Consider the following 16,083-nt stretch of genomic DNA (forward strand, 5'->3'; position numbering starts at 1 on the left):
TTGACATCCATTCTAATGCTAGATTCAACTTTGAAGCAAACCCTAAGAATTCTGACTTATCTTTTGCCTTATTGAGAAAGTCTTTCGGTGTAAAAGCGTCCTCTAATGGAAGAAAACTTCCATTAAACGTAAGAATGGACTAAGCTGGAGCCGCGCGCTGTCTCTTTAATTCTGTGTCATCAACTCCTCGGGACCTTTTTAACAAACAGGGAAACGTCTGATGATATGAGGTGGGGGAGGCAGAAGGGCAGCTGTTTCAAGTCAGTTCAGGAAAATAGAGATTCCTCTCTCTGCTGATTCAAACGTTTTTCAGAACCACAGGGATGCGTCCACACCGGCGTTCCCGGGGCAGCCCGGGCGCCGCGCGCGGGTCTGTTACCTGCGGGGAGGCGGGGACGGGCTGGGCCACTGGCGCCTGGGCTGCCGCCGACGGACACAGAGCCACAGAAGCCGGCGAATCGGATCCACCCTCTGAATTCTGCATGCTCAGTTCTAAAGAAACGTGGAGAGAGGTTGAGTGGGAGGGGTGCCATCAGGAGGCGCAGAGAGGCAACTTCAGACACGGACGAGGGGGCGCGGGGAAATGGCCCAGCCTTCAGAGCTCCGGCGCAGCGACCCTGGGCATTCTGGGTAAGGAAGAAGAGGCGCAACTGTTCCATCGAAAGAGAGTGGGGGGCCGGCCCGGTGGCGCAGTGGTTAAGTTTGCACGTTCTGCTTTGGCGGCCCAGGGTTTGCCAGCCAGGATCCCGGGTGTGGACATGGCACCGCTTGACAAGCCATGCTGTGGTAGGCGTCCCACATATAAAGTAGAGGAAGATGGGCATGGATGTTAGCTCAGGGCCAGTCTTCCTCAGCAAAAAAAAAAAAAGAGGATTGGCAGCAGATGTTAGCTCAAGGCTAATCTTCCTTTAAAAAAATGAGAGTGGGGCAAGGCAGTGAATGTTTTTCCACATATAAAACCAAAAAATAGCTCTGTAGAAATTCCTCAGTGGCAGTCTGGGACCAACCCCTTCTTCCTTTTCCAGTCTGATCGGGCTGGGCTATTTCCAAGGGCTCAGACAACTGTTTACTCATTTGTCCAGAAAATCAAAACATATTGATGGGTGCTTGCCATCTGGGAGCTATGGCACCCCCAAACTACAAGTGCATTGTCATGGGGCCGGGTCACTCTCCGTGGGGCCGTCCTGGGCACTGCTGGGGGTTGAGCAGCATCCCTGACCCCACCTACGCGATGCCAGGAGCTCCTGCGGTCGGGAGACCCAAAAATGTCCCCAGACATTGCCCAGTGTCCCCTGGAAGCAAAATCGCCCCCCAGTTGAGAACTCCCAGCCTAAGGAGAAAGATGCTATCCAGCAGGAATCAAGAAACACCACTTTTTTTTCCTGGGCTGGATACAAGTTCTCAGGAAGCTTAGCAGTAACTAAAAACTGCCTCCTGTTCCTAGAGATCTTCACCCATGAGAAAGCATAAAAATATATTTCTTGAGGCCGGCCCAGTGACGTAGTGGTTAAGTTCACGCACTCCGCTTTGGCGGCCCAGGGTTCTCAGGTTTGGATCCCAGGCACAGACCTACACATCGCTCGTCAAGCCACACTGTGACAGCGTCCCACATAAAATACAGGAAGGTTGGCACAGATGTTAGCTCAGTGACAACCTTCCTCAAGCAAAAAGAAGAAGATAGGCAACGGATGTTAGCTCAGGACGAATCTTCCTCACCAAAAAAAAAAAAAAAGTATATTTCTTTGCAGCCAAATGCATACAGCTTTCAAATAAACAGTTAAAAATTCTCTACAAAAAAACCCTCATTTAACGTCAGAACAAAGTGGCAGATGATACAAATTCATTCCATGAAAACGCTGGAAGTCAAACTATCTTTACTTTGAAATAAACAACAGGCTACCTTAAGCACTCCGGGAGCAGTGAAATTCGCGAACTGCAGAGAGAGGCGGTGGCTGTGTGGTCAGGCACCCCCTGCCTGGGCCGGGCTCTGAGCACAGGCTCCCCCCGCCCCCGAGCCCAGAAAGTGACCAGGACATATTGCTAGACCTTTTATATACATTTCTCCATCACGCCAAGTGCTCCCACCTTCAAAAATGAGTGAAGAATTAAAAAAAAAAAAAAAAGCCTAATTTGGCAACAGAAATCAGAAAGGGGTGTGTGTGTTTGGATCTGAGGGGCTGGCTTAACCTCATTTTTATCATGACTTCTCCCCTCCCCCCCAAATGCCTTGGCACCATGACAGCCACCGGACGCCCTGTGGTCCACGCTGGTTGCACTTGTTTCCCGTGAGCCTGGCTCAGCTCTCGCCACTAGGTGGCCCCAGAGCCCCGGGGGACGGCAGCTCCTCCTCGGTCTCAGATCTCAGAGCAGGAGGACAGCGTGACGGTCCACTCCTCGCTCCGCCTTCCTGACAGAACTGACCTTTGGAATTCTCTGCTGGAAGCTGCTTGATCGAGGTCTCTTGCTTCCAGTTTTCTCTAGCGTTTCAATCAGTCACCTGCACGCTATACACGGCTTTGTCCCACCGAAGCCGACGAGTGGGCGACTTCAGTGACGCTAAGAGGAAATAACGGGACCCCAGCTCTTCGTGAAAAGAACGCGCCAGGGACAAAGCTGACTTCACTGAGCCCAGTTGCTCGTTCCACAGGTGGAAATAATTTTGCCCCAAAGTCAAAGTCTTCCTGAGATAAGGAGAGCCTGTGAGAGTGGGGGGCAGGCGCCGTGAGCCCACACCTGCTCACTGTGGCCAGGACGCACCTTCCAGAACACAAGTGATTCAGTAGCACTGGGAGTTGTCACATGAACCCGTTCCCTAGTTTAACACACAATTTACCATGCGCCGTCTGTGTTTATCATGCGGTTTAGAGGATGTTGCTTGGGGCCGGCACGGTGGTGTAGTGGTTAAGTTTGCACTCTGCTCGCATGGCCCGGGGTTCACAGGTTCGGATCCCAGGCGTGGACCTAGCACCACTCGTCAAGCCATGCTGTGGTGGCGTCCCACATAAAACAGAGGAAGATTGTCACGGATATTAGCTCAGGGCCAATCTTCCTCACACACACAAAAAAGTAAAGTATATTGCTTAGACTAGAGATACGCAAACTTTTTCTGTAAAGGACCTGAGACTTTTTGGCATCCGGCCTCTGTGGCAACTACTAGGCTTTGCCAGTGCAGCACAAGAGCAGGACTGCTGATGCACAAACGAATGATACGGCTGGGTTCTAATAAAACTTTATTTACAAAAAGAGCGATGGGCCAGGTTTGGCTCATCGGCCACAGTCGCTGGTCCTCGGTCCATATAATTTGGGTTTGATAAAGTTCTGTGGTTTTGGAAGGTGAGTAGAAAAATTACACCGTCTGGATTCAAAACCTCGAGGTCCATGGGCTCTGGATCCAGTGCACAGTCCTTGTGGCCACAACACACGAACGTGACAGGACTGGAGGGGACCACAGAGGGTGGCTCCAATTGTTAGGAGGATGCTAACATTTAAAGCCAAATGGCCATGCCCAAAAGCTGGTCTGAAATGACAACAATGGTGCTCCAGAAACTTACGACGTCACAAATAAAATCGACTCAGCAAATCCTAGAACCCCAGAGGTCACGTGTCGCCCTTCAAACTTAAGCCAAGAGTTTGGGCACAAGGCACAGATCACTTGGGGGAGTTGCAGTGGGTTGAACAGGGTCCCCCCAAAATTCACATCCACCAGGAATCTCAGAATTCAACCTTATTTGGAAATAGTGTCTTTGTAGACGTAATAAAAGTAAGGGTCAAGATGAGATCATACGGGACTAGGGTGGGCCCTAAATCCAGTGACAGTGTTCTCATAAGAGACAGAAAAGGACACAGAGGGAAGACGGCCATGCGATGAGGGAGGCAGAGACTGGAGTGATGCAGCCACAAGCCAAGGAAACTGAGGAGGGACGGCACCCAGAAGCCGGAAGAGGCAGGAAGGATCCCCCCTTGTAGGGGTCGTGGGCCTACTGACACTTTCCAGCCTCTAGAAGTGTGAGAGGATTCATTTCTGTTGTTTCAAGCCACCCAGCCTGTGGGGCTTTGAGGGGCGGCCCCAGGAAACGCATCAGGGGTCCACGCGCCGTGGAGCACGGTAGACACAAGGGCGTCCCGTGAGACGGTTCCAGGGTAGTGCTTCTGTGCCAGGCACCGCCCAGGCAGCCAATACATATTGATCAGAGGAATGAACGTTTTAGTTACTCCTTAGTACTACATCCGATACTGAATTATATAAAACTATATATAGCATTTCAGTTAGTGAGTTCATGACAGTACTTTGTAAACAGACAGTAATATGTAGAATTATTATCTCGAGGGGCAGGACAGTGAGAAAACATAAATAGGTTCATAATGGTTTGAGAAAATTTAAACTCTACCTGGGTGTTTTAAGGATATCTAGGACTATTCTGGAAAGTGTACTGACCTTCTGAGACTGCCTGCTCTTCTCCCCTGAACAAACCCCCAGATGTTAGTATCAGACAGACAGACTGACAGACACCGTGCGGGCCAGCCTGGCCGCTCCGGGACAGTAACACACAACATGCCCCCGGCAGAAAGCACGGAATCCTTCCTCACCCGTCTAAGGTGATCGAGGCCGCAGGCTGCACATAAGCCGATCCAGTCTCCTGAACATATTTTTCATTTGAGTCCATTCGTCAAGGGCTCTTAGCACATCAAGGTTTAGGTTTTTTAAAAAGAGGTTTTAACAAGGCACGCAACAGAGTGCATGGTGGAGCAGACTGGCTGGACTAACCCTCCTGAAGATAGCAATTGGAAAACCTGGGGAAAACATTAAAAAAATAAAGACAGCTATTTAAAGAGGGTGGGCCTTTTGGACTATTTGGAGGGTGACCGAAGCAGGCAGACGCTGCCAGGAGTCCACCCCTGAAAGACCACTGTCACAGCTCAGACTGGCGACCCTGTGGCTTTCTGCCCGGGCGCATGCCCCCATCCACAAATGCCTGGGTGCCAGAAAGCAGCAGCCTGGTTGTGTTGAAGTGTCAGAGGAGAGAGTCCAGAATGTTCCAGGGGAAATCCTGGAAGAGAGGAAGCCACAGAGGGGGTGGGCCCTCAAATCTGCCTACCGAGTCCACTCAAATCTTTCGCCAACTGACTAAACCACATGTGTGTGAGGGAGACACCAGGAGTCTTGGAGAAAAATCAGTGGCTTGAAGATGAAAAATCTAAGAAGGGGTTTTGGCTGCTGCCCACTGTGGGAAGGACGGAGTTTGCATCCAGCCAAGAGAAATGCCACCAGGGGAACACAGCAGAATCCAGAGACTCCACAGTGTATCATTCATAATGTCCGGGACCCTATAAAGTCCATGAGCTATGAAAACAAATAGAAAATTGTCATCCATACTCAAGAAAAAAAGGAGTCAACTACACCCAAACCAAGACAACCCAGGTGATGTAGATAAAGCAGCTACTAAAAGCGTGCTCAAGAACTTAAAGGAAGTTATACGCATAATGAATAAAAATGTGGGATCTCAACTGAGGAAGAGAAACTACAAAAAAGAACCAAATAGGAATTCTGGAGCTGAAAAGTACAATAACTGAAATAGAAATTTCGCTGGATGTGTCTCACAGGTGATTAGAAATGGCAGAAGGAAGAGTCAGTGAACTTGAAGACAGATTAACAGAATTCATCCCATCTGAAGAACCGAGAGGAAAAAAAAATGAAGAAAAATGAGCAGAACAAGTAGTCTAACATATATGTACCTGGAATTCCAAAAGAAAAGGAGAAAATGGGAGAGAGAAAATATATACTTGGAGAACAGCCACCACCTTTTAAATTTGGTGAAAGATATAAACTTACTGGTCTCAGAGGCTCAGTGAACCCCAAGAAGGATAAATACAAAGAAAACCAATTTAGGTGTTTCATGGTTAAACTGCTAAAAAGAAAGAGAGAGAATCTTGAAATCAGTCAGAGAAAAACCACATTCATTCAGGGGAACAACAGCATGGATGATAACCATTTCTCATCAGTCACAACAGTGATCAGAAGACGATGAAATGGCATCTTTAACATGCCAGGGGAAAAACCTGTCAACCCAGAATTCTAGATCCACCAAAACCATTCTTAAAAGGACGGTGAAATAAAGGCATTTCCTAATAAACAAAACCTGAGAAATTTTGCTGCCTACACTATGAGAAACACACAAGGAAGTTCTTCAGGATGAAGGGAAATAACGCCAGATGGTAAACTTGGATCTATGAGAAGGAATAAAGATCACTTGAAATGATAAATATGCGGGTAATTATAAAAGACTGTATTTTTTTTTCGCCTCTTAATTTCTATAAAATACATATAACCAACAAAAAGTTTTATAATACTTTACTGTAGGGTTTATAACCTATGTAATCTACATGACAATAGCAGCACAGAAGATGGGGGTAAATGGAACTGCTTGTGCAAGAGTCTTGTGTTTTACACAAAGTAGCAAAATATTAAATCTATCTAGTTTGTGATAAATTAAAGATGCATAAGATAAGCCAGAAAGCATCCTCTTAAAAATACAAAAAGATATCACTGAAAAACTAATAGAGGGGCCAAATGAAATACTAAATATATTTGATTATTCTGATGGAAGGCAGGACATAAAGAAGAGAGGAATAAAAACAGACGAAACAAATAGCACACATGGCTTTCCTCAGTCCAGACCTATTCATAATTACATTAAATGTAAATAGACTAAATACTTGAGCAAAAGGGCAGATGGTCAGCCTGGATAGAACAGGACCTCGTTATATGCTGCCTAAAAAAAACCCTCTTTAAATACGAAGGCACACATAGTGGGTAAGTAATAGGATGGGTAAAGATGTACCACGCAAAGTCTAACCTTAAGAAAGCTGCGGTGGTTGTAATAATCAGACAGAGCAGACTTCAAGACCAGGACTATTTCTAGAGTTAATGAGGGACGTTTCACCATGATAAAAGTATCAGTTTATCAGTTTGACATACTCATTACAGATGTGTCTGCACCTATTACTGTATTGTTATATAGCTTCAAAGTACACAAAGAAAAAATTAACAGAACTAAAAGAAGAAATAGATAAACATAGTTGTTCTCTCAGTAATTTTGATAGAAACTAAACAAAGATATCAGTAAGAACATAGAATATCTGAGTGAGGCCATCAGCCACATTGATCTAACCGACATTAATAGAACACGACACCCAAACCTGCACATTCTTGCCAAACGTACACGGAATATTCACGAAGACAGGTGGCATTCTGGGCCATAAAGCAAGTCTCAACACATTTAAAGGACTGAAATGATACAGAGCGTGTAGGTACTTTGACCACAATGGAAAACAGATCAGTAAGCTATCTAGAAAAAAGCCAAATATTTACAAACTTTTGAATATACTTCTAAAACAACCCCTGGGTCAAAGAAGAAACCATATGGGAAATTAGGAAATATTTTGAACTGACGATAATGAAAACAACACATACCCAAATGTGAGGAACGCTCGACAGCAGATCTTAGAGCAACATGTCTAACTTTGTAAGCTTATAGTATAAAAAACGACTTAAAAATCAATCACTTAAGTGTACAACCTTTAGGAAGCTAAAAAGGCAAGCAAATTAAACTTAAATTAAGTAGAAAGAAGCAGAAAGTAAAGAAAAAAAAATCAATGAAACAAAAACACTCCATAAACAATGGAGAAAACGAGCAAAACCAAAATTTCTCCAGAAGTGAAATTTCTTCAGAAGAGAAATGAGGTTTCTAGCCATGAAAAGACATGGAGGAAACATAAATGCATACTACTAAATGAAAGGAAATGCATACGTACCATATGATTCCCACAACATGACAATTCTGGGAAAGGAAAAACAATGGAGATGGTGAAAAGACCAGCGGTTTCCAAGAGTCTGGGGGAAGGAGGGACGACAGGTGGGGCACAGAGAATTTTTAAGGCAGTGGAAATACTCTGTATAATACTGTACATTTGTCCAAACCCACAGAAAGTACACCACCAAGAGTGAACCCTAACGTGGCTGAGGTGACAATGATGTGTCCATGCAGGTTCATCAGCTGTGACAAACGTACCACTCTGGTGGGGGATGTTGGTGGTGGGGGCTATGCATGTGCAAGAGCAGAGGGTGTACGGGAAATTTCTGTGCCTTCCTCTCAATTTTGCTGTGAATTTAAGACTGATTTAAAAAAAAAGTCCTAGAAAAAAAAGATCGGCAACCCCCTATAAAAAACTGATAAGAAAGAGAAAAGAAAAGAAAAAAATACAAATTGCCAGTATCAGGAATGAATTGAGATATACCGCTATGAGTCTTACAGAAATCAAATGATAGCAAAAAACTACTAACAACTGTAGCCAAGAAATTCGACAAGCTAGATAAAATAAATACTCTTTTTGAAAAACACAACATACCAAAGCTGATACAAGATGAAATAGAAAACGTGACTGTCATATATCTAACAAAGAAATTGAATACATTATCAAAAACCTCCCTACAAAGAAACCTCCAGGCACAGATAGTTTCACTGGTAAATGCTATCAAAGACAGAAAAAGGAATTAATACACAAATTCCATCAGAAAACAGAGCAAGGAACACTTCACAGCTCATTTTATGAGGTCAGCAAAACCTTGATACCAGAACTTGACAAAGATATTACAAGAAAAGTATTTAGACCAATAGCCCTCTTGAACACATATGGAAAAATCATAACAAAAATTAATACATCAAATCCAGCAATAATTAACCATTATATCCCATACTGACATTGTTAATTGATTTTTTTTCTTTTTTCTTTTTTCTTTTTTTGAGGAAGATTGGCCTTGAGCTCACATCTGCTGCCAATCCTCCTCTTTTTGCAGAGGAAGACTGGCCCTGAGCTAACATCTGTGCCCATCTTCCTCTACTTTATATGTGGGACGCCTGCCACAGCATGGCCTGCCAAGCGGTGCCATGTCCACACACGGGATCCAACCCAGCGAACCCCGGGCTGACAAAGCGGAACATTTGAACTTAACCGCTGTGCCACTGGGCTGGTCTTGACTTTTTTTCCTAATGAAGTCCCAGCTCTTTTCCTCCACAATTAATTTTTGACAAAGCTGTCAAGGCAATTCAACAGAGGAAGGAAAGTTGTTTAAACAGAAAGCATATCCACGTGGGAAGAAAAAAAACCCTCAATCCCAACCTCACATCATACACAAAAATGTTTCAAGTTCAATCATAGACTTACACATAAAAGCTAAACTAAGACTTCTAAGAGAAAACACAAGGGGGTAGGCAAAGTTTTCTCAGGATGCGGAAAGTAATAAGCATAAAAGAAAAACTTGATAAATTAGATTTCATCAAAATTTAAAACTGCCACTCTTTAAAAGACTTCATTAAGAACACAAATTGATGAGCCACATTTGGGAGAAAATATTTGCAAAACATGTATCTGACCAAGGGCTTTTATCCACAATATATAAAAAGCTCCTACAACTCAATAATAGGAAGACAAATAACCTAATGGGCAAAAGACTTGAATAGCCACTTCACAAAGATATACAGATGCCCAAAAAGTATATCAAATAGTGTTCAACTTCCTTAGTCACTAGGGAAATGCAAATTAAAACTACAATGAAATTTAAATTAATTTAGGGACCAGCCTGGTGGTGTAGTGGTTAAGTTCGTGTGCTCTGCTTCAGCAGCCTGGGGTTTGCACTTCAGATCCAGGGCATGGACCTACACACCGCTCATCAAGCCGTGCTGTAGCGGCGTCCCACGTAAAATAGAGGTAGACTGGCAACAGATGTTAGCTCAGGGCCAATCTTCCTCAAAAAAAAACAAAACTAATTTCAAACCACTAAACATTCACTAAAATGGTCAAAATAAAAAAGTCTGACAATAAGCAACGCTGTGAGCACATGGAGAAATCGTAACTCTCACACCCTTGTGGGCTGTAAAATGACACCACCACGTTGGAAAAAAGGTTTGGCAGGTTTCTAGAAAGTTAAACCTACCCTTTAGCTCAGAATTTCTCTCCTAGGTGTTTAACCCAGAAAAATGGAAATATATGTCTTCAAAAAGACTTGCACACACACATTCATAGCAGTTTCATTCACGATTGCTGAAAAGCAGAAATAAGCCCAGTGCCCAGCAGCAGGGGAACGGAGGAGGAATTGCAGACTGAGGTAAGTTAAAGACGCATATCAGGGGCCGGCCCTGTGGCACAGCGGTTAAGTGAGCACATTCTGCTTGGGCGGCCCGGGGTTTGCCGGTTTGGATCCCGGGTGTGGACATGGCATCACTTGGCAGGCCATGCTGTGGCAGGCGTCCCACATACAAAGTAGAGGAAGATGGGCATGGATGTTAGCTCAGGGCCAGTCTTCCTCAGCAAAAAGAGGAGGATCGGCAGTAGTTAGCTCGGGGCTAATCTTCCTCAAAAAAAAAAAAAAAGATGCATATTGTAACCCCTGAGGCAACCACTACAACAAAGCAAAAAGAGACAGCTACAGAGCTAAGAGGAGAACATTGCTCCATACTATTCATTATCGCAAAGGCGTGAACTCTGAAACAGCCAACACGGGTGAATTTCAGAGTCACTACGCGGAGTGAAAGAAACTGGATCGAAGCGCACGCACCGTGAAACGGACAAACCTAAAGAGTTTTCAGACACTCAGAGCAGTGGCGGAGGGTGGCCACTGGGGAGGGACAGGCGGGAACTGTGTGTGTGATGACGGGGTGTGCGTTACAGGGACCATCCGTTTGTCACTATGACACAGCCAGGATCTGTGTGTTCACTGTATGTAAATTTTAGCCTAAGAAAACCCTGTGAAAGTCTAATACAAGAAGGTAGAATGCTGGTGACCGTAGAGGCCGGTGATGGCGACAGGATGCGGGTTCGTTGCCCTGTGCGTTGATTCTAGAGATGTTTGAAATCTCCATGATAAAAAGTTAAACAAACCAAAAACCCACCGGGCAATTAGCTTTCAGCCAAAAGGACCAAGCCCAACTGCCCTTCGTTGCTGCCTTTCTCCGCTCGCGCTTGTTTGCCAGGCTGGCGGCCCCTTGAGACACGCGGTGGCTCCGGGAGTCCTTCCAGAAGGGGTGAGGCTGGATCTGAGCCCCTTTTCCACCTGGCAGGGCAGGGGCGGCAGCGGAAGGGAGGTGGCCGCCCCGGGGACAGGCGCATCCATCCGCCAGCTCCGAGGTGAAGCGTGGGAATCCCTAAATTCAGCATGCGTCCCCCTGCGCTTCCTTTCCCCATCGCTCAGCTGGGCCAGGCTCCTGGGGGATGGATGTCACCCCAGACGCAGGCTGGAGGCACGAGCACAGGTCTGGGCCTCTGCTCTGAACTTGAACTTGATCTTGCGATAGGAACTGGGACTCATTCAGTTACTGTCTCCCTGCTGGCTCTGTCACATTCATTTATTCCCTCTCCTGTTTGTCCTCCCAAGGCGGGGACCTGAGCATCCTTCCTCTGACTCCCTTCACCTGCGGCCTCTGCAGACCGGATTACAGGGACCTCACGCACGACCTGATGCGCAGCCTGGCCAGGACGGCCCACAGCTCCCGGGACTCAGAGACACGCCCGGAGCGCTGTTTATAAGCCCAGCACGCTTCATTTGTCATCGGGTCCAAGATAAGGGCAGGCTTGAGGAATAAAGTGGGAAAACGCAGAGCTGTTGGTGTGATTTCCCCTCCTCGGGCGCCAGCACACGTGTGACCTTCTGGAGACGCCGCCCAGGACACTCACTGGTGGGCACACCTGCCGAGGCTGCTGGGTGTACGCGAGGGGGCAAAGGAGAGACCAGAACGGTCAGCAGCCCTGGCTGCAGGCCTCGATGAATGAATCCACCCGGGCACAAAGGGAAGAGCCTGCTGTTTACAGGAAAATACTCTGGTTACCTAGTAACCAGTAATGACAGGAAGGGAAATGCAGAAAAAGCTGAGGGCAATTTCTGGGCCGCGTTCCTGGCCCGGCGCTGACTCACCACGACCTGAAGCCATCTCCTTTCTATTCCTGTGCCTCCATGTGCCAGCTGGAGGGGTCACCTGCCTTACATGGGTCTGCTGGGTATTTAGAAAAGACCTTGTCATCTTTGCGGTAACTAGGGAAGAGCAAGAAAAGCGTTTTTCGTTCCCTTTGCTCTGACTGGCCAATCAACTTCCGCTTGGGGGGGCGCACCTGACCTCCTCGGGCCATCAGTTCGTGCTCTCCTGGCACTTGGTGGCATCTGGAAGGCACCAGGTTCATTTGTCCCTGGGAAGCCATTAATTGTTTCCCTGGAAACAAGAAGCAACAAGTCCAGGACACTCAAGTGTACCGGTTTTCTCAGACCCCGGGTTCTGCCCAAGGCTTGTGTTATTACGGTGACCAGAAAAATCATGTCCCTTGGCTTCTCTTGGTCCCCTTCAGCCCGAGGGCCGGGTCTAAGGAGCCAGTGACGCGCAGCTTCTGTTCCGTCTCAACCGTCCCCGCTTGCGAGTGGCCTGGCTCAGCCCTCAAGACGCTGCTCAGCTCGACACGGAGAGGGGGCTCCCACGGGTGGAGACCTAAATCCCCAGCTCCTCCTCACTGAAAGTGGATCCTTTAGCACTCCGTGATGGGAGGGACCACGTCGTTTCTCACTCTACATCCCTCCCAACGCACCCGCCCAGCGGGCACGCACGCAGGGCTCTCACCTCGGCACCGCTGATATTGCGGCCGGGTCGTTTTCTTTGGGGGGCCGTCCTGGGCACCCACCCACGTGATGCCAGGAGCACCCCCGCCCCCTGCTCTGAGGGTGCAGACACGGCCCAACGTCCCCTGGGGTCAGGATGGCCCCAAGGGAGAAGCACTGTTCTAAATGAACGAGCAGCGTCTGAGAAATGAGACAGACAAACGAATGAAATGAACCTGGAGACAGGGTGAGAACAGGAGGAATACGAGGGGCCCGCAGTGGCCTGGACACGAAATTGTCGCAATTCTGCCAGACGAGGAGAGTGGAATTAGAGGGGAAAAAAGACTGGACCCTTTACGGCTACCCGCACTTTCCAAGAGTTCCCAGTTTCCACTCAGATGCAGGGCACCCCTTGTTCCTTCTTCACCTAAACCTTTTGGGCGCCCTGTCACCCCTTGGCCAAGGTTTAATTCTGTCTTTTGCAGCAATGGACTTTGAAGGGTTGGAGCTGGCTTCGAGTTTCTCTGGAATAAAGTACCTTCAGAATTCAAATTCCTTTTTGTTTTGGTAAGAACTGGGCTCGGGCTCCTGTTTTCTTCTCAGCGGCCAAATTTCCCCTCTCTCTCCAGCGGACGATCAGGCCGTCCGAAGGCCCTGGCAGGACGCAGCGGGCGGGACGCGGCCAGGCCCCAGTCGGCCCCTGAAGTCGCAGGCTCTCGTCCTCAGCCGCATGGGACAGGCCACCATGGGCTCAAAGGACAGCACTTTCCCCCGTCCTAGGGGGGCGACACCCACCTACTTCCCTCGTAAAGAGACAGGATCTGACCACTAGTTTAAAATCATCCACACTAAGGTCTGGCTGCCCCGTCTCAGATGTGGTCTGATTTTAGTTGCCACCGGCAATGTCATGAATTCAGGGGAAAATGTGAATTAAAAACCACCCAGGCTTCTGACATTTTCACCCAGCAAATACGCTTTTGGCAGGCAACCCGATTCCCTCGCTTATTAGCAATAACTTAAACACCACAAGCCCCGGTTTCCAGGAAACGGAAACTCTCCCCAGGTTGGGGAGGTGCCCGGTTCATCGCATCAGAGGGCGTGGAAACCGCACGCTGAGCTGCACACGGACTGTCAGCTGCTCATCTGTCCTGGGAGAGAGGGCACGAGCGGTGTCGTACACTCACACAGGCACACACACACGCACATACAAATACACACATGCAGACACACATATACATGTACACACATAGGTACACAAACACACAGTATATACATGCACACACGGAGATACATATAGACACGTGCACAAAACACACATACATGTACACACAAATACACATGCATGCACACACGTACACAAACACGCACCTACACAAAACACAAACGTATTTCTATGCATGCACAGAAACACACATGGCACATATATACAAACGCATGTGCACAAAACACATGTATGCGACACAAATGCATACACGCATGCACACTAACATACATACATGTACACAAATATGCATACGCACACAAACACACATGTATATATGTATACACAGAAACACAATATGACACACAAACACATGCACACATATATGCGCACACAAATGCATGTGTGTGCATGCACACGTACACAAACACACATGCACACGTGGTATATACATGCATACATGGAAACACACATATACACGTACACAAAACACATACATACACGTGCACACACAAACACGTACACACACCTACACACAAACACACACATGTATATGCATACACAGAAACACAATATGACACATATATACATGAACACGTGCACAAAACACACACTCATGTACACACACACTAATGAGCGAAAAATGGCCAAAACCACTTATAAGACAGTACCATCATTTTCTTAGTCCAGACATTTTTCTGTTAAACTGAATGTTAGTTAGTCCCAATAGGCAAAAATCAATGATTCTTATAGTAAAATGGGGCGAAGGGAGGGGCCCACTTTACATATTTGTGTGCATGCACGCATGCGCACGCACGTGCACGCACACACACACGCACACGGGAGAAAATGTCAGAAGACAGGTTTTTCTCTACAGATAATTTCTTCATTCTGGCACCAGTGCTGACTGTAAAGCCCTCTCCCCATCACCCACTTTCTGGCACAGCCCGTCCCCAGCTCTCAGCCCCGCACCCCCGTTTAATCTCCCCCCAGCCCACCAAGCTCCAGGGCCCCACATTTCTTCCCCTCTCTTGCTGACATCCTCCACTCCCGGACGCCTGGTCGATGGTGGCTTTCCTGCCGCCGTGGCAGAGCCGAGTGGCCGTGACAGAGCCGGGCAAAGCCTAAACACTCAGTCTCCGGCCCTTCACAGAGAAAGGCTGCTGGCCCCGATCTGGAGCCTGCGTCCCCCCGGGCACCCACCCCGCAGGCCGTCACCTGCCCTCTGCTCGGGCTCCATCCTCGCAGCTACAGCGTGTCCACATCACGCCCACCCTGGAGTCCCGTCCGTCGCTCCCACGACCCCATTCCTTAGTTCCTCCGCTGGGCCAGATCTTGGGGGGGAACCTGTGCTGGTCCCTCTGGCCCACATTCTCATGTTCTCTCCTGGTCTGCAGGGCCAGTCTTCAGGGTCGTCTGACCTTGACCTTGACTCTCCGCAGGGGTTGGTGTTGCTCTTGACACTGTCCCCCTCGTTTCTGGCCTCTTCCTCCCTGATGGTGCCTTCCGGCCCCTGCTCCAGCCCCTCTTTGCTCCTCGGCGTGTATGACGTCATCGCACCCGGACTCCCAACCACCCAGCTCTGGGTGCCCATGTCCAGTTGCCTCCCGGACCTGGGCGCCCCTCTGGTGTCTCAACAAATCCAAAAGGAAACTTCTTGCCCCCAAACGTGCGCTTCCTTTGCATTTCCTAAGCCACTGGGCGTCCAAGTCATCGGGCGTCTCCCTCGGCCACGGGGCCACATCCAACTGGTGACCCAGCCCTGATGTCTCCGCCAGGGACCCCCCTCAGGGACCCAGCACAGCCCCTGCCTGCTCGTTGCACACCTGCAAGGCCTGGATCTGCCTGCAGAGGAGCATGCGTATTCCAGCCACGCGCTCCCAGAAGTCTACCTACGGAGGTGGGGTCGGGAACATTCCGTGGTCCCTGAGAAAGTTGAGTTCCGTGCGCTTAGATGGTTCCAGGCGCGCTCTTCCCACCCACGAGGCAGCGCTGCCTCCTCTGGGTGACCTGCGCCTTGTGACCTGAAGATGGTCCACACAGCCGGCCGAGAGCCCTGCTCCGGGGAGCGTGTCGAGGAAACGGACGCCTGGATCCTTTCCAGCTTCCCAACCCACCCCCGGATCTCAGCTCCATCAGGCGAGACTTAAGAGCCTGCATTGGGCAAATAAGAAACGCACAACTTCGGAAGAGATGCCCAGGCGAGCGCCCAACCGGGCTGGGGAGCAGGGAGCAGTGCGGACTTTGG

The 16,083-nt window shown here is 48.3% G+C and overlaps 1 protein-coding gene across 4 annotated transcripts in view; it reads right to left on the minus strand.

Moving 5' to 3' along the window:
• The window catches only part of RFX2 (regulatory factor X2), a 92,052-nt gene that overhangs the window by 40,523 nt on the left and 35,446 nt on the right, over positions 1-16,083 (minus strand). For all 4 annotated transcript variants that reach the window (XM_070622707.1, XM_070622710.1, XM_070622711.1 and 1 more), the window contains exon 2: positions 380-492. In XM_070622707.1, coding sequence (XP_070478808.1) covers positions 380-484 — 105 coding nt within the window. In that variant the 5' untranslated portion in view covers positions 485-492. The remainder of the gene's footprint in view (positions 1-379; positions 493-16,083) is intronic.

Source organism: Equus przewalskii, chromosome 6, assembly GCF_037783145.1.
Source record: "Equus przewalskii isolate Varuska chromosome 6, EquPr2, whole genome shotgun sequence".
In the NCBI taxonomy this organism is placed as follows: domain Eukaryota; kingdom Metazoa; phylum Chordata; class Mammalia; order Perissodactyla; family Equidae; genus Equus; species Equus przewalskii.